Raw genomic sequence first — 21,959 nt, 5'->3', positions numbered from 1 at the left:
GCCCAGTGCCAGCCCAGTACAACCAGCACACAGAGGAGCACTGCTGGCTCCCCTGGCAGCCCCAGGCAGTGTTTGCCCATCACTAACAGCCGGCAGCGTTCAATCTGTCCAAGCTCTTCACACACCTGCTGGTTACCACACTGACAATATCTCACTGCAGGAGAAATTCCCAGGCAAACACATCCATCGATTTTCTTTCTAACTCGCTTTTGATGGATTTGCCAACAAATGAGGTTGGCAAATTATTCCACCAGGTAATAAGGGGGCAGCCTGTGTCAGTGCCCGTGTGTTGGCCGTAAATCCCCACTGCCCTGCCCATGGTGACACTAGGTTATCCAGCTGGAGGGTGATGTAAAGGGGAGGTGGACCAGAATTACCTCTTCCTTGAATGAAATGCAAAACCCAGATCCTAAACCAGGCCCAGCTGAGCAGGCGGTCAGCGTTGGTGGGGTTAACCTGCAGAGCCAGGGGGGATCCCTACCTGGGTCTGTTCCTGACTTTCCCTCTGCAGCTTCAGCTGGAGAGCCTGTTCCTCTCCTTGTTCCAAGCATTTCTGCTCTTGAAGAGCTACCACATCCTACCCCTGATGTGGCTGCATTCTTGTGGTAAGTGGAGTGATTCCCAGTTTTGGAATGACTTTTGGGATCTTTTGGAAGAGGCACTGTATAAAATGCTGGACCACTAGCAAACCTATCATCTCCTGGGAGCTCTTCAAGACAAAACAGCACTCCAATACAAAAGAATTAGGTATTCTGCTTTGGTTATTGTTCTAGTAGTGGTGTGATCGTGCTTCCCTCTTGTCCCAGCACTAGGAGGTGCTGCTGGTAATACTGGAAACGTTTCCCCACATCTGCAACTGCTGCATCCCAAGCAGGGACCCCCTGTACTGTGGGATTATTAAATCCTGGTGGAGCACAGAACCAGAGCCAGGCATCCCAACAGGCGAGCGGTACCTCTGCACACTCTGTGCTGCTCTTCCTCCCTTTCTTACGCAAAGCTTGACACTTGGCAGAAAGCTCTTATTTTATTTGTTTGGTTGTGTTTTGTTGGGTTTTGTTTTGTTGGGTTTTTTTTTAAATACATATTTCAGACAAACAAACAAACTAATAACTCCCACAAGTTGCCATGATGCGTCTAACCACATCCGCAGCTTTCTGCTTCCAAACAGATGTTGCCAGGATTCAGCTGAGTCGCCAGCAGCGTTAGCGAAAGCATGTTCAGATGCGAGGGCTGATAAGGAATCCCTCTGTCCTCGTGCTGCTGCGCTGCAGCCCTTGTAGCCAAGCCTCATCCTGCTTTGGGACAGGACCCTTGGAGCACCTTAGGTGTGGTCACCAGCAAAGCTCATCCCTAGGAGTGAAGCAGAAGCTTTGCCAGAGTGATCTGAGTGCCCTGAGAGGTTGTGGGGCTCGTGCATTGTGGACCTGAATGCTAAAGTGGGGTTTACTGAACTCTGGACTGGACCCAGCTTGCAGTGAAGATGACAGGAGCGTTTCTGTTGGCTTCACTGACAGCTGGAGATGGCATCGCAATGGTATGTCGCAGGGTCTGGTTCTGATTCTCCCCACTCCAATGGCAAAAACTTCCTTTGACTTCATCAGGAATAGGGTTGGGCCGCCCGTATTTTCATTCACGAAGAAGCCAGTCAGCTGGGCCTCAGCCCTGACGAACGCTGCACAGCGACGAGGTAATAAAATCCAGACCAAGACTCCAGCAACATGCAGGGTTTGTCCTGTTCGCTCTTGGGTTTACTGTGGGGAGGGCAAGCTGGCCCCCGACACCCCTCTTTGCATGCAGGCAGCTGAGCAGAGAACCAAAACTCATCTCAGAGGTAGGAGAGAGGGAGATAGAGAGACCCTGATCCCTTCTCCCTGGGCTACAGTTGAAATGACAGGTCCAGGAAAAAAAAGCAGTGTGTTTTTGGAGGAAAATACCCCCCAGATCTGAATAACTCGTCTGTGTGACCCTGATCCCTTCTCCCTGGGCTACAGTTGCAATGACAGGTCCAGGAAAAAAAGCAGTGTGTTTTTGGGGGAAAATACCCCCCAGATCTGAATAACTCCTCTGTGAGATGCTGTGAGCAATGGGTGATGTGGGTGGGAGGAGAAGGAAGCGCAGTCTCCATCAAGGAAAGAGCCAGCTTTGTAGGGATGAGGCACCTGGAGCTGACACTTTCCACCCCTTGAGCAAGAGCAGCAGTTGCTTCTCGCTGCCTCTCCGCTCCTCCCGAGGAGCTGGCTGACAGGCAGCGTGTGCAGCTGGCACTCTCAGGTAGGTTCCATAGCAGAAATAGGGTGATTATTTTGTTAAGAGTGTACTTAAACCCCCAAAAGCTTGTTCCACAAAAGCTACCAGGGATTGCTATCCAGTGCTGATGACTTCCAAGTGCTCGTCTGGATGAGAGCTGGCAATTTGGCAGTGAAGCCCGTCTCCCTCTGCTGAGCTACATCCTATTTCATTTTCCTCCTTTGGAGTTGTACCCAGAGCCTTTTCAGAAGAAGGGAACACCACGGACCCCTTGCCAGCACGCTGAACCAGTAAGCTCAGCTCCAGTAACCCCTTACATCCCCAGAAAGCCGGTCTGCAAAGCAATCCCTTTCCCCAAAGTCACTGGGGCTTCAATTATTATCAAAAGGATTAAATGCAGACGCCTGTTTCCACCTAACCTGTGCAGTCTGCTCTGCTGACAAGTCTACCATGAGTCACCAGGCTCCATGGTGAATGTTGCTGAGGGCATGGCTGCTAGGGAAAGGGAGCTGCACTACTCACACACTTTTCTACCTTATTTTATTTGCAGACCTCTACACTTTTCCCCTGTGCAGCTCCATTTGATGACTGCTGCTCCTGCAATGGCTTTGCTCCATCTGGTTTTCCTTCAGGAGAAAGGAGGAACCCTCACCTTCATGGCAGCACCTTTGGAAAGCTCTTGAAAGCACCACCTCCACCACCAGCTCCTCCCAGCTACAGTGCCCTTTCCTGGGAGCTATGGGCAAAGGAGGTGGTGGGTGGTGCAGGATATGTTGGATGAGCTCATGTTCATTTTCTTTTCTTGCTGAAGGGGCTGTGTTGTCAGAGTGGATGTTGGAGGATGGCTCTCCATGTCTAGGCCGCCATTTGCAGGGAAGCCGTGTCCTCTCCTTCCCCAAGGTGATATATCTGGTGGAGCATTGCCACATGGAGCTTCATCCCTATTCCTGGATGGGGCAGCTAAAGTGAACACTTGAGTTTAATCTCTTACAGCTGCATCAGCGTGTCCCTCAACACAGGGCAATGCAGGGAGACTGGAGTCAGCACTCCCCTGCAGGGGGAAATTCTTGCTCAGAGGTTTATTTTGCTCCTTACTTGCCTTGGCTTGCTCCTTACAAACACAGACCATAACTGAGGAGGACCAAGGGAGGTTGGTCTTCCTGTTTATTCATCCTGCTCCTTACCATTTGTTTGTACTCGAAGAACACCTGAGCCCACAGCACTGTGTGCAAATGCATCGTGTGCCTTGTTCTTCAACACAGAGAAGATAGATGACACGGAGGGAGAAGGGCAGAGCAGACAGCTTGGAACGGAGCCTCCAACGAGGCATTCCCAGAGCAGTGCTCCAGCACTGCTGCCCATCCAGGCTGGGCTCTCTCCAGGTCTTCTTCCAGGTGTTGTTAGAAGCCTATATGTGCAATTTGAACAAGGATTTTCAGAAAGGCTTGAAGCTGTGTGCCACATCTCCAGACAAGCCTTAGCTAAGCTTAGGCTAAGCCATAGCCTGTGCTGAGGACCCATCCAGGAATTTGATGTGAGTGATCTGTAGTTCTTAGCTATAAAGCTGATAATTCAGGAAGGAAGGTTTGATATCCTATTGCCAATCATGAGATAACTGGTTCCACTTTCTCTCCAGCTCTATGTTCATGTTCTCCCTTACAGCATGGCTCCAAAACTTCTTTCCCCATGGAAGATTGCTGAAATCAGTGCTTGAGCTCTGGTGAAGAAGCTTTGCAGCCCAGAAGTGTCATTGTCATCTCCTTCTTTCTCTTCTAAATGTAGTTTAGTTGTGATGTTAAAAAAAAAACAACCCAACTTACTCTTACCCAGAAGTGAGCAGAGGCTCATGGCATCGCCTTGTAGCTTCTCTCTTTCTGAGCCACCCAGTTTGTCACAGCTTCATGACTTTCCCTTATGAGGCTTGAAGTTGCCTGGAGCTCCTCTTCCAGAAAAATAATCTCTCCAAGAACCAGCTCCAACTCTTGTTTTCCATGTCTGTGTACACCAGTGTCTCCCTAGATGTTGAGACATCTCCTCACAGCCTTGTTTTAATTTATCTTAGCAACTGCCCCCCTTTTATCCCACCGACAGACAGATTGGTTGGAATTTGCTCATTCTTCCCATGATGGCTTTGATCCTGCGCACAGAAGTGTTCCCTGACAGCCAGACAGCAGGGAAGGGCTGTCCCTAGCCTGAAGGGCTTCAGGGGTGATGAATGATTACTGTGTTTACTTGTATTTATAATTGACTAGTGCCTTGGCAGATCAGCTGCATGTCACTGCAAGCCCAGGGCATTGAGACAATCCTTGTTCCTCTACAGTTCCTTCTTGGGACTTGGAAGTTGTTGCTGGAGGCAACAACCATCCAGCTCATGCTGTTGAGAGCCTCAGTCAGGCATAGGATGGAGAAAGGCTTTTTTTTCTGTAGGCCAATCACCAGGCTATGAAAGTTGGGCCTTCCTTCTTGGATCAACCCCAGAGAAGTGTCTATAGATGAAGAGTTTCAATAGAAGTGGCCAGGACAAAGGTGGGAGTCCTCTCTCCTTTCCTCAGGGTATCACCATCTATGATTACTTCCCTTGTCCTTAGCAAGTGTTTGGAGCAAGGCAGAACAAAGTCAGGCTCTCTGGGGTTATCTCCTTGTAGTTAAGACCACCAGGAAGTTTTATGATAGCTTTCAAAGGCCTGAATATTTCCTGAAAGAAGAATGTTGTCAGTTTGGGTTTGGAAATGCCTCCATCTGTTCCCCGTGCAGGGAGTTTGCTGTGGTACCTGCTTACCCCTCTGCCAAGGGGCTTCATCCCACACTGTTGTCTCTTTGCAGCTTTTGCATCCATCTCAGTGCCCTGGATTATGTATCACCCAAAAGAGGGAGCTGAGGACCACAGGGACCAGAGAGGGCTGGTGCTGGGGCAGGGGTGAGGGCACTCAGCTCTTTGACCTGGTTCCTTTGGAGAGGTTTCTCTTTGGCACCACACTTGGGTGGTTTTGTTTCATTTTGAAGTGCAGAAAGTGAATACGCAAGTTACCAAAAAAAGCACAATGATGATCAGTTGTGTCCCTCTAGAAGTGCTTGGTTGGAAACACTCATGATTTCTACCCACTCCCAAGCAGTGGCCTGCAAGTCCTGTTTTTCTCCTTCTCTCCTTGACCTTTATGGTTTCCTGCTCCCACCTGGCCTACACCTTCAGCAGCTGCATTTATCCTGGCTTCAGCAGAGTTTGGATTTGGGAAAATGACTGTGCTGAGGTTTATTTAATGTTGTTTGGTTTCTTCCCTCTCCCTAAACCAGAAACAACTGAGCTTGGGAACAAGAAGGAGTTGAAATCCATGCCCTTCATCACCTATCTCTCAGGCCTGCTGACAGCACAGATGCTGTCTGATGACCACCTCATCTCAGGTGTGGAGATTCACTGCGAGGAGAAAGGACGCTGCCCATCCACTTGCCATTTGTGCCGACGCCCCGGCAAGGAGCAGCTCAGCCCCACGCCAGTTCTTCTGGAGATCAACCGAGTGGTGCCTCTGTACGCTCTGATCCAGGACAACGATACCAGGGAGGTGAGTGAGCTGGTGGTGGAGCAGCTGCACCACTGTGGTCTTTCCTTAGTCACCTCTCAAGTCCACTTTCCTCAGTCTCTGCATGAACTTTGGGTTTCCTGGGGCAGGGTATTGTTTTTGTGTGCTTGTTTGGTGGGGAACGCTTCAGGATGGTGTCAGTGATGGAGCTGGCAGATCCTACTGCCCACCACTTCTTGCAGACCTGGATCTCCCCGCCTTCAGTCTGGTGAAGGCAATGCTGTAAGCAGCTGGGACCACAGTCATTCCTTGTGTCCACCCCCAGCAGACACCAGTGTGCAGGATGTGTCCTGGGGAGGGGTCTCAGGAGCCAGGCATCTGGGCAGCCTTTCACTCCTGTCTCTCAGATCTCAGCCGTAGCTGTGTGAGGGGTGGCCAAAGCTCTTCATGGCTCCAGTGATGCAGAAGAAGGGAATAACCAGCCCCTCGGGACAGTCCCACAGCCACAGGAGGTCACTGTTACTCCAGGAGGGACCAGCCAAACCTGGAGGTCACCCTTCCCTGGGGCTGGGCTCCTCTGCCTCCTGCAAGAACTTCAGTGTTAATTCTGTGGACATTGATTTCCCCCTTTCTCGGTTTGCTGCTGCTCCCCACCCTGCTCTGCAGCTCTCTAACCCCAACCTCAAATCCAAAATTGATGGACCTGCTTGAAGACACTTAGCACTGAGCCTGCACTTGATTAAGGTGCCTGGAGCATCCAGTGCGCAGCAGCTGTGGGTGAGACGCAGGAGTCTGCAGGTCAGGAAGCAATCCTAGCACATGGAGATGTGACCACCAGGAATGATGCTTCATCCCTTCCCAGGTGCATGGGCAAAAGAGCCCCCGTGCTTCTCCTGTCCTGCAAGTCCCTTATGGGGACTGTCCCTCCTTGCCTTGATCTTGTTCCTGCTTTCCTGTCTATCAACCCTCCTGGTTCTTCCATGCAGCCTGACTTCCATAACTCAGTTCCTCTCTCTTTCCAGCTCTTTTCCCCAAACTCCCTTTCTCCCACTGTTTTCTCATCCTTCACCCTTTCCCCACCCATTCTTGCTCTTCCTGCTGGGCAGTTCCTGTGTAGACATTGACTTGCTGTTATCCCCATGTCCAAGGCAGTGCTGGGATGAGGTATTGCAGATGCAAGGAGAGCAGTGGGAAGAATGGTTGAAGACATGCTCCCTAGCAGTGATCTGCAAGAAGACAGTTCCTTTTGGGGTACAAGAGGTAGGTTAGCCAGTGGGGAAGGGGGAACAGTGAAAGCAAGCAGAGCCCAGCAGGATCTGGGGGGTCTCCATGGCCTCTGCTCACCACGAGCTCCCCTTCCTAACCCTGCACCCAGGTGGCAATGCCACCCTGCTTCTCTGACCCTGGCTGTGAAGTTCCCTCCTCCTCCTCATCTGTCCCCCCAGCCCTGCTGAGCTCACTTGGGGTGTCTCCTTGTCCTGGGGAGCTGGAGCCTGTGTTTCCCCAGCAGCCTCCCTCCCCTGGCCCCATCCCCTGCAGCTGGAGGACAGCCCGCATTGTGCTTTCTGCTGAGGCGCCGGGAAAACCAGCAAACAAACAAAACCCCAACGAAGCAACCAAACGGGAGAAGCCCCAGCTGTCTTCCAGAGGGCTGCATCTGATCCATCCTTCCTCCTCTTCCTCCTCCTTCTCCCTCCACCTGCTCACCCAGAGGTGGAGGGACACCCCAGGGAGCCTGTCTGTGCAAGGCTGCTGTGTGTGAGCACCCCAGGGTGCTCTCCATCAAGCGGTGCTGGGGTTGGAGGTAGCAGGGTGGCAGGAGGATGGTGGGTGCTGCTGGAGCAGGTGCTAAGGGGACAATGGGAGCTGGCAGTGAGCAGTAAGTGCCAGGACAGGTGACCCTGTGCCGGCCACAGTGCTGGGTCCTGGGGTGGGGGGCAGGTGGGTGCAGAAGCCCTGGAATGCAGCTGGACTGGGTCTTGTTGTTTTGGCTGTGGGCTTCTCTCTATGGCAGGTCCTCCCACCCACTGTCCCTGCAGCCACCAAGGCCATCCCCACCCTTGCCACAGCAGGACACAAAGAGTGCTTTTTGCCTTCCCTGTCCCTCCTCCTCTTCCCTGGCCATTCCCATTCCCTCAACATGAATCCCTTGTCTCACATCTGCTCCAGCACTTTCTGTTCCCCTTCTTGCTCATTTCTTAAACCTTCACCTGAGCTGCTGTCCTGCTCCTTCCACCCCTTCCTCCCCAGTTTGCTTCTTGCCCTTCTCTCCATCAGCCTCTCTCCTGCAGGATCTTTATTTCTCTTCTGCTGCAGCCCATCGGCCCCATGGGCAGGGATGAGTCCCAGTGCCTGGTAGATGTCACCAACTGCTGCTGGAGAGGCTCACTGCCACCACAGCATGAACCTCACCCCTCAGCATTGGGTGGCCTGAGCTGGGTAAAGCTGCACCCACTTCTCTGGAGGGGATGGAGTTGGTGGTAGCTGTGCCTGTGTCCCAGACAGGATGGTTTGGTTCTGGGTTAATGCTGCCCATGTGAGAGTGTGTCCTTGTACCTTCCATGGCATCGTGAGCTCAGGGATGAGGGATGCCCATGGGCACAGGGGCATGGCCTCCCCCTCGCCTCCCCCCCATGAGTGGGGAAAGAGGGCAACCAAGAAAGGGCAGAGATCTGGGAGCAGTGGGAAGATGCCACCTCCATCGGGGCATCACCCTGTCACCAAGACCCAGCGGTGGCCCTGGTCCGCTGTGGCATGCCAGAAAGTCACTGGCTGGAACCACTTCCTCGCTCTGCACCCCAGGATGGGCTCCTAAAAGGTGGGTGCTGTCAGGAGCATCTCAGGTACGATCTGGATGATGCAATGTCCTCTTCCAGCATCAAGTAGGAGGCTGGGGGGACAGAGAGCAGGGACGTGCCTGGAGGAGATGGGTCCTAGGCTGGAGTAGGAGTGGGAGAGGTATAAGTTGGAGGAGGGACAGAGGAATTGAGGCAGAGGCTGGAGGAGTGAAATTCAGCCTCATTTCTCAAGAAGAGTTTGGCCATGACCCTTGAATCCCCTTCAGGAGAACGGGTACCTGGGCCCTTCCCATTGCCCGGGTCTCAGGGCTGGTTCTTCTGATGTCCTCTGGGCCTGGCAGGAAGAGGGTGAGGTTTTGCAGGATTCTACAAGGACAGGGGGAAAGGCATCCCAGAGGCCATGGGCTCACTTTGACCCCTGTATAGCAGCCGATGGCAGAGCTGCTGGAGGACAACGATCCTCCCTGCTATGTACGCAGCTTCCCCAGAGCAGCCCCTGACGGCGTGGGGAGCTGGTGCCAGGGATTTCTTTTTCCACCACCAAAGCTGAGAGGCAACCAGGGCGAACGGGGACAGTGTTTGTATGTTGAGGTGAGTTTTTTGGTTTGGTCTGGGATGTGTTTGTTTGGTTTTTCTTTAAATTATTATTATTTATTTGTTTTTGCTTTGTTTTAATATCTGCTAATTGGCTTTCATCCTCCTCCTCATGCCCTCGAGCATCCTGCAGCAGCTCTAACCCACATCCGACGTGCGTTACCACGGGAAGAATAGCTGCTTTGTGACACCCGGATCGGGCTAGAACAGGGAGCTTTGTAGCTGAGGTGTGAAAGCAGAGCTGGCTCCCCGGGACAGGACTCTCACTGCAGTGCAAAGGCTTTTCTTTCCCCTGCTGCCAGGTTTTACAGTGTCCTCTGCTGCTCCCTCAGATCCCATAAATAACAGAAAGCAGGATGCTGCCCACCCTGGGTCTCTTCCAGCACCCTGACCTTTCCGGTAAGCTGCTGATGTGCCTTCCCGGGATGAAGTGCTGGTGATCCTGCTCCCCGGGGACAGGCAGCCGGAGGCAGGGAGGGTGTGAGCAGCACAAGATGAGATCAGCTGCCAAGAGCAAGCAGGGAAACTTCATCCTCCTTTGCTGAGAACCTGGAGCAGACTTCCAGACGCGAACTGATGATCCCGGAAAGAGTCTCTGGCATGGGAAATCCTTAGTTTTCCTCCTCTTTTCTTTTTCTTTTTTTATTTTATTTTTTCTTCTTCCCCCCCCTTCGTCCTAGAGATGTCTAGACTATGGAGCAGCGTTTATCTCCTGTGAGCAGCACTGAGCACTACTGTAAGAACATGGAAAGCTTTTCCTCCAGCCACCCTGTCATCGTGGTAGCATCCTATTCAGTCTGTGAAATCCCTGCTTGAGCCTGTATCTCGTGTTCTTTCCCTTGATGAACAGTCAGTATTGCCACCTCCAGACTGCTTGGAGCACAGCAGTGTCCAGGAGCTCCAGTCAGTGACCCTGTTGTGTCAGGCACCATGTGGGGTGGCATCACTGGGTGACTGGATGTGCTGGGAAGCAGGACAGGGCTGCACCTCACCAGGCAATCCACTGGCACACGAGGGAAGGTGGTGGTGGTGATGGTGGTGGTGGTGGTGTGCAGGCACCATCTCCATCCTGCAGACATGGAGGGACAGAATGTTTCCATGTCCCTGAACATGGGGCTGACCCCATCCATTGGTGTGACCCAACCTGCTTCCATTCTTCTTCCTTTCCTTCTACATTGAGAAGAAGAAGAACAAAGGAGCAAACAAAGACCAGGGAAAGCAGTGCAAAACCCAATTTGTACCAAATTTCCAACTTCTAGATCATCTTCACTATCTCCAGCCTATCTCTGTCCAGCCTGCATGCTCATTTTGTGGTGGTTTTTTTATCTCCCTCTATTTCCTTTTTAATTTTTCCAGAAACTGAGGTGTGCATACTGACCACAAAGAAACTTAGACTCAAAGAAACAATTGAGCTAGAGTTTCATATCCCTGTCAGCCATGGAAAAGACCAAATATTCACAAATAAGCACCCAACACATGCCCTTTCCAGATTTCCATCTGGAAACACCAACCTTCATGGTGTGTGCTGAGTCCTGCAAATACTGATCTAAAAGGTTCCTTCATGTCCTATAATTTTCCTCTCTGGGGATGTCAACAGAAAAGCCACGGTCAGAAATAACTTAATGCTTCTCCTTCCATCAGCCAGGTCTACCAGAGGACAAAGGAAATGTTCTTCTCTACTCTGTTCCAGAGCATCTAAGCTGTAAATATGGGGCCAAATGGCCTCCCCCTGAGCACAAATAACAACAGGAGAACGATCCATATGCAATCGAGTGTAGGATAAATGTGCTTAGCTGATCATTTGTTTCCCTAATATATTTTTTTTTATGAATAGGCTTAACTTATGGTAAGATGGGACTTTATGGTCCTGTAAGTCTTGGTCGTGTCAAAACAAATGAACTAGCCATCCTATGGGGGAACTATCAATCCAATATATGTGTGTGCATGGGTGTGGGGAGTCAGACCTATTATACCTTTAAGAGCAAATTAGATGCTGTTCCTATGATTCATAATGCTATATATCTAATGGCATGACTCGTCATCTAGAAAATAAACGTTTCCAGCCAGTTTCTCATCTCATAAATTTCCCCTCTGGCACTGAAGGACATAAACTAAATGGGCTGACTCACAGGCAAACAATACAATTTGGATACTTTTAAATGAAAGATAAAATTGCCTTAGGGCACAGAGGGGCGTTGAGATCCCAGGGAGGGGTTGGCAGGCGTGGGACAGCTCATCGGGGGGCTGCTCTGCCATCCCCAGCAGGCAGGGCTGCTCCTGGGAAGCCCTTCATGCTTGTAGAGCCTGTTGGGGTTTCCCAGCTCAAGACCTTGGTGTGACCACCATGGCAAAGCATCCGATGTGGAGATGGTTATGTTGGAGATGGTTGTCTTGTATGTACCATCTCCTGGCTTGGGAGAGAGTGTTTGCTGCATGTTTCTGAGCATGGCAGCAGGGAAGGACAGGAGATGTGGAGGTGCCTACTCCATGGCAGGAGGGGAAGGTGGTCCTCAACTACCACAGCCCAGGGAGGTCCCTGTTCATGCCCACTTGCAACTCTCCCAAGGGCTGCAGCTGCCCTTGGGAGGGGTCTCAGCACCTTTGCTGCATCCTTTGTCCATTGCTCATGGTATTCCTGTGCTGCTGGGCTCCTGGTTTGGGTGGCAGCTGCTGTTCCCCTGGGTTTGTGTGAGCAGTCCTGTACCTCCTGGGCTCTGCTGTCAGAAGGAGAGAGGGAAGGAGAGGTTTCCATGTGGTTGCCACCTGTGGAGGAGCACATGCCTGCAGTGAGCCTTTGGGACTGGGCTGATTATTGCTATTGCCTTTGCAGGGGAAGGAAACTTTGGCTGCTGCTCTCTGCCAGGGCCTGAGAACAGCTTCTACCACTGCAGTCAGAGCCTGGAGAAAGCTGGGGGAGGCAAGGGAAGGAAGGATGGGCTGTGTCTGAACTATAGCAAATGCACTTCAGGGCTGGGAGGACCACAGAGTCCTCAAAGCTCACCGAGACCCTCTGTTTGTCCTGGAGTTTCTGTGGTGCCAGTGTATGTCCCCAGGGAGCAGGCTGGTGTCCCTATGGAGGGTGTGTAGAGCTTCCTAAAGCGATGGTGAGCATCAATATCTTTGTGTGGGAAGCTTCAGCCTTTCTTTCTGCACAGTCTTACCCATTTCTGGAACTGGAACAGGTTGCCTAGAGAAGCTGTGGATGCCCCATCCCTGGAGGCATTCAAGGCCAGGTTGGATGAGGCCCTGGGCAGCCTGATCTAGTGGTTGATAACCCTGTGCACAGCAGGGGGGTTGGAGCTGGATGATCTTTGAAGTCCCTTCCAACCCAAACTAGTCAAGGTGTCCCTGCTGATGGCAGGGGGGTTGGAACTAGATGATCTTTAAGGTCCCTTCCAACCCAAAACAGTCAAGGTGTCCCTGCTGATGGCAGATGATCTTTAAGGTCCCTTCCAACCCATACCATTTGATGATCCTATGATTTCCCCACACCAGTTCGCTCTTGCCGCTTCCCCACCCTTCAACACGCGTTCCCCGGCACCTGTGGGAAAATCCTGGAAACCCCTGGCTTGAAATCCCACTGGAAAGTGAGAGGAGGTGAGTCCTGGCTGCCCAGCCGCCCTGGCCCCACCCTGGCGTCAGCTGGCTGCTGGAAATGGGAGGGAGGAACAGGCAGGACCCAGGGCTCACCACGCTCCGAGTAACCCGGTTAGCGCGCGTAGGTGTGCTCGCCTTAATGAGCGCAATTGAAGGACGCATCGATTAGCTAACCTCGTTTGTGTGAAGGTTGACGCAAGGCAGATGACGGCTGGGTACCTGCAGGATCTAATTAAAACGTGCGTGAGGCTGGGCAGGCAGAGCAGAGGGGATTGCTCATCCAGCCTTGCACTTACCATCGGGGGAAAAAAAGAAAATAGAAAGAAAGAATTGACTATTGGATTTGGCTAAAGGGCATGGATGGGGTGGGGGGGATTTCTGCCCTGGGTTGGGGATGTGCAGGAAGGAGCTGGTTAGTGCCAAGGGAGGGAGCATGCAGAGCTGGGGGGTGGGTTAGGGCTGGGGACAGGTTAGGCTGGATGAGGCTTTGAGCAACCTGGTCTAGTGGAAGGTGTCCCTGCTGCTGGCAGGGGGGTTGGAACTGGATGAGCTTTAAGGTCCCTTCCAACCCAAACCAGTCTGGGATTCTATGACAGGGTGACAGTGAAGCAGTGCCATCAGTGTGATGGTGCAGCTCTTCCAGGGATCACCCAACATCTGTCTTTGCCCACAGTGCACGTACCCACAACATATGTATGTGTCTTGCTTCCTAGGGAGAGCACACGCTGCCCCATCCATCTACGTGCATCATTTTCTGTTTCTATCGTGCACAGAGCCGCTGATCTCTACAGAAGTGTATCCGCACCCATTTATCTGTGTGTCAGACCAACTCCTCTGTCTCTCCTGCTCTCCAATTACTTTGCAATGCCCTTTCCAGCCCAGTGCTCCAGTTACATCCTAAAGAACAAAATCAAATAACGTCACATTTTTTCTCTTTCACATCTTTTTTCCTTTCTTTCTTTTTTTTTTTTTTGTTAAATTTTTTATTTGCTTTCTTTCTGGAACAGTCCCGTTTTGTAAATACGTGGAAGTAGAAAATGTTTCAGACCCAAGAACCTCAAGTCGCCTCATTAAAGGTGCTGGGGGTGTTTGGAGAGAGCGACAGCACTCTGTACAATGGGAGCCCTGACATCAGGCTCTATTTATACCTCCTCTTTTCAGAAACCTCCCCGGGATGGCGTTTTTCCTAGAGCTTTCTACTAAATGCCACAGCTGCTGGAGCCACCCCTGTCCTTCTCAAAGGGCAGGATTTTATCTTTAAGGTGTAACTTGGTGGCGCGGGCGGTATCACCAGGGCCAGGCATCCGCAGGCAGCTTTGAACGGGTGGAATAGTGCTGCTGCGAGCTGGGTCGTGTGGAGGCTGGCAGTGAAGCTGCTGTACGTGGATGAGGATCTGTGAAGGTGTTTCAGCCCCAAAATGTGCCTTTTAAAAGGTCAGAAGCATGACAAAGAGGTTTGTTTAAGTGGATGAAGTTTTGGTGTTATGATTATTCTAGCAGGGCGTTAAGGTTTCCCAGGGTTGGGGTGAACGTTGGCTGTGTGTGTGCAGGGAGAGATGCTGTCTTTAAGGTTTAATTAGTTGGAGGTTTAATTAGGCATGGCAGGCAAAGGGGAGTGGAGAAACCACTGTAAATCCATGCAGGGTACTACAGCAGGGTACGGAATGAGGGATGCCCCATCATAGAGTAAAGGAACTGACACTGACCACACCGAGCTGCAGGATAAGCACAGAGAAGACACCGTGGGGTTGGACCCGAATGGTTTTGGGAATTCAGTCAAAGAGTTTCAGCCTCAGATCCCAGCATATGGATGGCTGTTATTCTGGGGATCAGTTGGCATTATTAGGAGTGGTTGGATCAGGCTGAGGACAGCCTGTGGGAAGGAGACTGCCCAGTGGGAAACACCCTGCAAGGCTTTTCTAGGGTTCTTTTATTTTCTTCCAGATGCTGCCATTTTTCTTGTGAATATTCCTTATGCAAGTGAATAAAGCAGCAATTTGCTTGCAAGAGGGCAGCTCATGTGAGTAACAAACCTAAGAGAGGGTTGGAAGTGCTCTGTGTTGTTGAGGATGTAGGAATGACTTTATTCTTAGTGGGAACAGAAAGAGCTATGGGATGGGTGTGTGCACAGCAGCAGTGTAAAGGTGCCCAGTGTGTGATCTCTGGTGTCACAAACAGGCTTATGTTTGTGTTTCCTCAGGCAGCTCAGTCCTCCATCACAGGAGATCTGCTCTGTACAAAGCATCGTGCAGACGCTCCCTGTCCCCACACTCAAAGCAGCACCCAGGGATGAACCAGCATCACTGGATAGGCGGGAGCTGGAGCACAGGGAGGTGAAGGGACTTGCCCAGGGCCATGCAGAGAGTCAGTGGCAGAGCTGGGGAGGATTCCCCCGCTATTTCCCAATCTCCCCAGGCTCTGTGCACACACACCCACGGGCCGGATTTCCCTGAGTCTCTAGCACACGTGTTCACACTTTTTGTTCTCACATCAGGCTTTCAAGGGCGCCCTGATGAGCTCATACTGGTGCTCGGGGAAAGGCGATGTTATCGAAGACTGGTGCAGATGTGACCTCAACGCCTTCGATGAGAACGGACTCCCGAACTGCAGCCCTCTCCCTCCGCCTGTGTACGTATGGGTGCGAGCCCCTCCCGTGGGTCACGGCCCCCCAGTACCAGCCCCTTTCCCCCACACTCAGCCCACAGCCACCTCCTTCCTCTTGCCTCCAAGCCCTGGGGCCACAGTCCAGTGCTCCTGGCTGTGTGACGGAAGCCTTTAGGATATCCTGGCTCCAGCTGTGGCCCTGGAAGGTTTCCTTATAGATTTTCATCACCTGATTAGCAGGGCTTCTAGAATGGGATTTCAAATGCTGAAAGAAATGGAATTAGGGTGCAATTCATTGTGGCTTGTCAGAGCAAGAGCAAATCAGGAGCGAGCTGATGGGAAATGAGCTGAGAAAGCAGGAAGACTGGCTCCAGCGATCCACAAGGAGCAGAACACCTTCTTAGCGAGCCAATATCCTCAGAGGGGATTCGTTTCCCATCCTGAGTTCAGCAAACATGCCTGTATGCCTGGAGCCAGACTCTCCATAGCCTTGTACTTTGTGTTGTTGGTTACCCAGTGCAAAGAGCAGTGGTCACCTTTGTGCTGGCACAGCCAGGAACACAGACCTGCTCTGCCTGGACCCCTGCCCATGGGGTCCCTGATCCGGGCAGTGGGTTGTGCACACCTGCCCTGCTTTGGGTTTTGCTCACACCCATCAGAGATTTGCTGGTTTGCAGCTGGGTGAATTCCCAGCCACACCTGTCCCTTCTCTACATCCCTCCCACCCTCCCTTGTCTTTGCTTGCTGACAATGAAGACCAGACCCTCCTCTCTCCTCCTGCAGCCTCAACCCTGCCAGGTTGCAGGAAGGTTAAGCGGGATCTTTCCTTTTCTTTTGCTCTGGGGCAGCAGGTCCTCCCAGGGCTGAAGGTTCCTTTAGATGGGATATTTGGGGTTGCACGGTTGCAGTTGTGTGATGTAGGCTCTTAGAGGAGCAGGAGGAGGTAAGGACACACGTTGTGTAGGCTGCACCCAACTGAACTTCATCTGGAAGTTCTGTGCTCACCTACCCATTCTGCCCTCATTATCCCTGTCCTTGTGTCCATGTATGAGCATGAGCCCTGCCAAAGTTGTGCTGCTTGTAGAGGTGGATTCCTCCCCAGAAAAGGACCTGATGTCCCACTTGGTTTCTTTCCTGTCTCCTGCCCAGCCTGCGGCTCTCCCCCAACGTGGAACCCTCCAGCACTGTGGTCTCTCTGGAGTGGCTGGACGTGCAGCCTGCCATTGGGACAAAGGTGTCTGACTATGTCCTGCAGCACAAGAAGGTGGATGAGTACACGGACACGGACCTCTATACAGGTGGGTGAGGCTGTGAGGACAAACCTCCTCTGGGTGCAGAGTGGATATGGTGGTGGATCCTGCATCCTGTCTGAGAGCTCCTGCTTTTGTGGAGAATGGTGCATAGAGCCAAAGTGTTCCTTGAGGTATCAAACCTGTTGCATTCAGGAGAGGTTTCTGAAGGCTTCTGCAGACATGGGTATCTGATGGGAAAGGGAAATACAGAAACACAGCATGGCAAAAGGAAATGATTTGCCCTTTTTGAGTAGGAGAGCTGTGAGCTGGAGTTTCTGACTGAAGTAAGGGTTTGATCTGATCAGTCTGAAATGCTACAGGATGGCGGAGGAAGGGCAGCCCTCAACATCTCAAGGGCTTTACTGGTCCATTCCAGTGAGTATTGCATTGCATGCCAGCCTTTGAAAGGACTCTTGAAGTTGCCTCTCACACCTATTGAAGTAACTCTAAACCTGCAATATTTAGAGGGATCATTTAAGCAGCACAAAACATCTCCAGGGCAACCTGAAACTTCCCTGGGTTGGAGTTTGGTTCTGAGCTCAGGCTTGGACTGAGCACTCTGTGCCTTGCAAAGGCTTTGTCAGCAATTTGAGCCATGCTCCAGGAGCTGCTGGGCAAGGTGGAGGGGTGTGAAGGATGGGGTTTGATTTGGGTGAATCAATGCTGTATTTCAGAAAATAACACTTGAGACCTTGAGTGATGCTATTGCTGCATGGAAAGCCAGGAAAAACCTCCTACTACTTTTTGCTCAAGGATTTTGGATGTAGTTTGTTGAAGAAGCTCAGGTGACATGTCAGGGACTGCCAGTGTCACTGGCAGTACCAAATTTCAGCCACCTTGTCCTGTGTAAGGGATCATAGGAAGAGGGTTTCCACCTATTTTTGGAGCAAGGCTCTGCCACAGCTGCTTTGGGTGATTAAAAACCTCATTTGCTTTAAGGTGGAGCCTGGTCCTTATGCAAGACGTGTGTCTGGGCTGCCTGCAAGGACAAGGGACCAGACTGAAGGTGGGGACAGGACTGGCGTTGGAGATGGGAACCTCGATGTGCTCCTGCAGTTTGGCAGGGACTTCCCAGCCATCCTGGCAGGCTATTTGGCTGTGTTGCTGTGTTGAGAAGACAATCTCAGGAAGATCATTCCAAAGCCAGATTGGAGTTGTACACGAGCCATCCTTAGGTCTCTCTCAGCCTGTGGTGGTGGCTTTTTTCTTCTTCTTGCTAATTTTGTAGGACCTTCTGAGCCAAGCCGGCTGCTCCATTACCTGCCACAGAGCAAACTGCTCCAGCTCACAGCCACAGGGACATTTCCACCCTCTCCGTTCATCTCAGGCTCATCTATTCTACTTCTGCAGCCTCTCTCACCACTGTATCCAGATTTTTTTCTGCCAGAAGAGCTGGACTTTTCCAGCTGGAGAGAGCCAGAGCCCCACATCTTGGGGGGTCCCAGCTCTTTGTGGAGACCCCTGCAAGAAGGAGCTCTGGTTCCTGGCTCATACACCAGTCCTGTCCCATGGGAGCTTTCTTCTACACCTTGCCAGCATCCACTTCCAGAGCTGCCCAATGTGGCCATGGCCCCTGAGTTATGTTTCTAGTTTCCCGGCGTGGAAGAAGGCTTGTTCTTTATCTTGGAGGGGCACCCTTCAGGCAAGGAGAAAGAAAACAAGCTACCAAAGGAGGGGCTTTGTTTTGGATGGGGATTCCAGATTGCTCACACGTCGGTCAGGTGAGGCCAGACCAGGGAAACGTGGGGTTTTTCCTTTGAAGTAGTTGGATCTTTGCCTGGCAGCCAGAGAAGGAAATACAGATTATTATTATTATTATTATTATCATTATCATTATTATTATTATTATTTTCCTTTTGTGACTGCCATGTGTTTGACAGGTGATTGAATTCATTGTAAGGAACTGCCCTCCCCGATCCCTGCTCTGGGGGATCACTGGGGACACAATGACCCCATTAACAATTAAAGAGAAAAGCCAATCCTAAATCTCTCCTTTTTTTTTCCTATGTTGTTTATAACGAAACAACATTCCAGCCCTCATTCCTTTCTGACCCTACAGACCCCTAATGCCAGATGACTTGATTCTTGCAAATACCTCATGGAGGTTTGCAGAGATGCTGGCTGCTACAGCTCTTAAAGGCTTTGGAGCCAAAAGTCCTACCGTGGGTATCCCCTCACCACTATCACCCACCTGTCGTGCTGCAGCACATCTCCATCCCATCTGAGCAGCATCCACAAAAAAATAAGTCAACCCCAGAAGAAGGAAACCTTGGGAGGGGGATGTGGGTTACGAAATTTGGATGGCTTTTGATGGGTATTGGCAGATTTTTCTTCCCCATCAGTCTTGTGGCCCTCTGACAGGTAGGACCAGGTTGCTCCCATTGCTGGAAGGTGCATCACAGGGATCTGCAGAGTGTGGCAGGGCTGGGCTGAGCTGGGAGGATCCTGCAAGGTTTGAGGGCTCTTGAGGCTGCTGCTGTCATCCTTTGGATCTCTTGAGAGCAAACATCTGGGTTATTTGTGCTTGTAAGGGGTTTTTTGTTTGTTTTATTGAAGTTGTAGACATTTCTCATTGGGATTCCTGGCACTGGCTGCGGCTAGAGCTGTGCCAAGCTGCTCTACAGCCCCATGGCATGTTAGATGGTACCTGGCCCCTGCCTCACCTGCCTTCTGCCTCCCTCCTGCCCCCCAAAAGCCTTCCATGCCTTCAGTCTCTTACCCTTGCAAAACTCCTGGGCCTCCCCTTTGCTTTGCAACTGGAAGTTGAAGCTTTTCCCTTGAGCCAGAAACTATTTGTTCCTCTTCTTCTTGGAGCAGAGTCAGTTTGAGGCTGGTCTAACGTGCATCCCCTCTGCTCCCTGCCGGGCTCTGCGCGGGTGATGATGCTGTGGGATGGGGTGGAAGGAACTGGGAGCTCACATGGGTCGGCTGCCCCTGGCTGTACGTGCTTTTTCTAAAGAGGCTTATTACTGGTGCTTAGAAAAACACAGCCCTTGGACCAATCTGAGGCGAATAGGAGGTGAACTTGTGTGCGAAACAAACCACGCTTTCAACACCAGCGCGCAGGGAGCGAGCAGCTCTCCGCTCGGGAGCCAGCGGAGAAGGCGGAGAGCAATTACATCCCAAACTGTTTATTAAAACTTGTGGAAATTACTCATAACTCCATGTGTGCGACGGCTTTGTAGTTGAGTGATGCTCTTTGTTTGAACATGGGGCTCTCGAAGAGGGCGCGAGCGTGTGTATGTGTGTGTGTGTGCGTGGCCGAGCCCGCCAGCGCATTATGTCATGGACGAAGCAGGCGCTGCACTTGAGAGAGGGAGAGGGAGAAATGTGTTTTACAGGGTGAGGTACAAACTGAAATGGCTGTGAACATCTGGAACTGATATTAAGCTTGGAAAATGTTTTCTGTCACTCCAACACTCCTCTGGAGGAAGGTTTCTGAAGTTAAGAAGCTCTGAAGGGGATGAGGGGGGGGGATGAGTGGATATGTGGCTGTGGTGTAAAGTGCTTTTTATGTCTCAGTTCTGGTTGTTGTAGCCAGGCCGTGTCCCTGCCTGTGTTGCATGGGGGACCTGGGGTATCACTGTTGCTTGTTGTGGTGGCTCTGGCTTAGAAGATCCTGGTTGAGCTGAGTCCCACCTCCTGAGACAGTCCCGCATGGGGAGCATCCTCCAGCCTGTGATGGGCAGGACAGAAAATCCTTGGCCTGGTTTTAGGGTTGGGAGCTAAGGAGCTGAGGTGGGAGGCTTCACCTGAAAGTCAAAGGGTGAAATGCTTGGGTGGAAGCAGGCAGACCTGTGCCTGGTTTAACACCTGGACTGAATTCTGGAGCCCACCTGGGAGGTCAGACCCACCCAGGGGCTGGGTGCAGCTTGGGGCAGCTGCTGTGAGCATGCAAAATGCAGAGTTTAAAAATAAAAACGTGTTTTGAATGTGCTGGTAGCACACACACAGCAGGACTGGGAATGGCTGGAGGAGGACAAGGCGCTGGACTTCTGCTGCGGGGTGGACTGGGGTCCATGGGCTCGGCGGGGGGCTGTGTCACTCCTGGGGTGGTAGCCGTGTTGCTGCTGTGATGCTTTGTAGTTCTGGGAGCTCTTTGGTCCCTTTCTGGGTGTTCTTCTCCCTGGTGCAGTTTTCTTCCCCTCCTGCCTGTGTCTGTTTGCTGCTGGGTCTCTGACCACGCATCTATTGAACCTGACCTAGCCAAGGCTGGTGGGGCTCCACATCCAGATCAACTCAGGGGGCCACAGGATGGTGCTGAGCTCCTGCTGTGCCTCTGGGCCCCCACTGTCTGTGGGTGTCTTGGGGGATGGACACCATGCACCTGCACAGGGGATGGTGAGGAGGCCTGTGGAGTTGGTAGTTTCAGTATGTGAGCCACAAGAGGATCTCAAAGCACTTTGCTGTTCATAAGTTCATCTTCCAGATCATGCAAGGGGCTCTCCCTTGTTGTGCAGATGGAAGAAAGAAAACAGGACACAGAGGAAGAAATGCCTCCCCCAAGGTGGCAGCTCAGCTCTTGTGACACCTCACAGTCACTCCCCACCACCCAAAGAGTCAGCTCCATACCCATGCAAAGCAGGTGCAATGGGTGTGCTGCTTGAACTTGCAGCCATCTCCTCCTGCTTTTGCTCCAGTATCAAAATAGGCAGAACTGGGAAGATGCAGAGAAACAAAGCAGCACTCACTGTCACTATGGTTGAGGGTGACACTGAGTGTGAATGTGACGTTGTCACAACACCCTGCTTGCTCTGTGTTGCTGCTAGCAGATCACAGAAGGTGGACTGCTAGGCTCTGCTTCTCTCCCAGCCCATCATCTTCTCTCCTGTTCTGTGTAGGCTCTTACGCTGTGGTCTCCTCCATCTTTTCTGTGGTACCATTTCTACAGCTGTGTTCATGTACTTGTGCATATTGTGGGGTCTTAGCTGGAAAAAGTATACAACAAAGTGCCCCACTCATTTGCTTTTATGGAGCAGTGCTGTTGTTGGTCACAAGGTGCCATGTCCCAGAAGGACAGGTGACATCTAAGCAGGGACTCTCAAACTTTATGGTTTCTCATGACATCCAGGGATCCTGGCTGCTCTACTATCTCTTTGGCTGGGCAGTGATCGTCTTCATAAGAGGAGGTAGCTTGTAATCCTTAAAGGAGGAGAATCATAGAATCATCGAATGGTTTGGGTTGGAAGGGACCTTAAAGCTCATCCAGTTCCAACCCCCCTGCCATCAGCAGGGACACCTTCCACTAGACCAGGTTGCTCAAAGCCTCATCCAGCCTGGCCTTCAACACTTCCAGGGAGGGGGCATCCACA

General features: G+C 51.7%; 1 protein-coding gene across 1 annotated transcript; it reads left to right on the top strand.

Moving 5' to 3' along the window:
* Nucleotides 1-5,546: 5,546 nt before the first annotated feature.
* Nucleotides 5,547-16,653, top strand: LOC104524715 (astrotactin-2-like; the record flags this gene model as incomplete). Its single annotated transcript, XM_010167675.1, has 3 exons — nt 5,547-5,804; nt 15,246-15,379; nt 16,505-16,653. Coding segments are annotated over exons 1-3 (511 nt in total), but the record flags the coding sequence as incomplete, so codon positions are not given.
* Nucleotides 16,654-21,959: the final 5,306 nt, after the last annotated feature.

The sequence above is a fragment of the Antrostomus carolinensis genome, unplaced genomic scaffold (assembly GCF_000700745.2).
Source record: "Antrostomus carolinensis isolate BGI_N321 unplaced genomic scaffold, ASM70074v2 scaffold18285, whole genome shotgun sequence".
NCBI lineage: Eukaryota > Metazoa > Chordata > Aves > Caprimulgiformes > Caprimulgidae > Antrostomus > Antrostomus carolinensis.
This window is presented reverse-complemented; position numbering and strand designations above follow the sequence as displayed.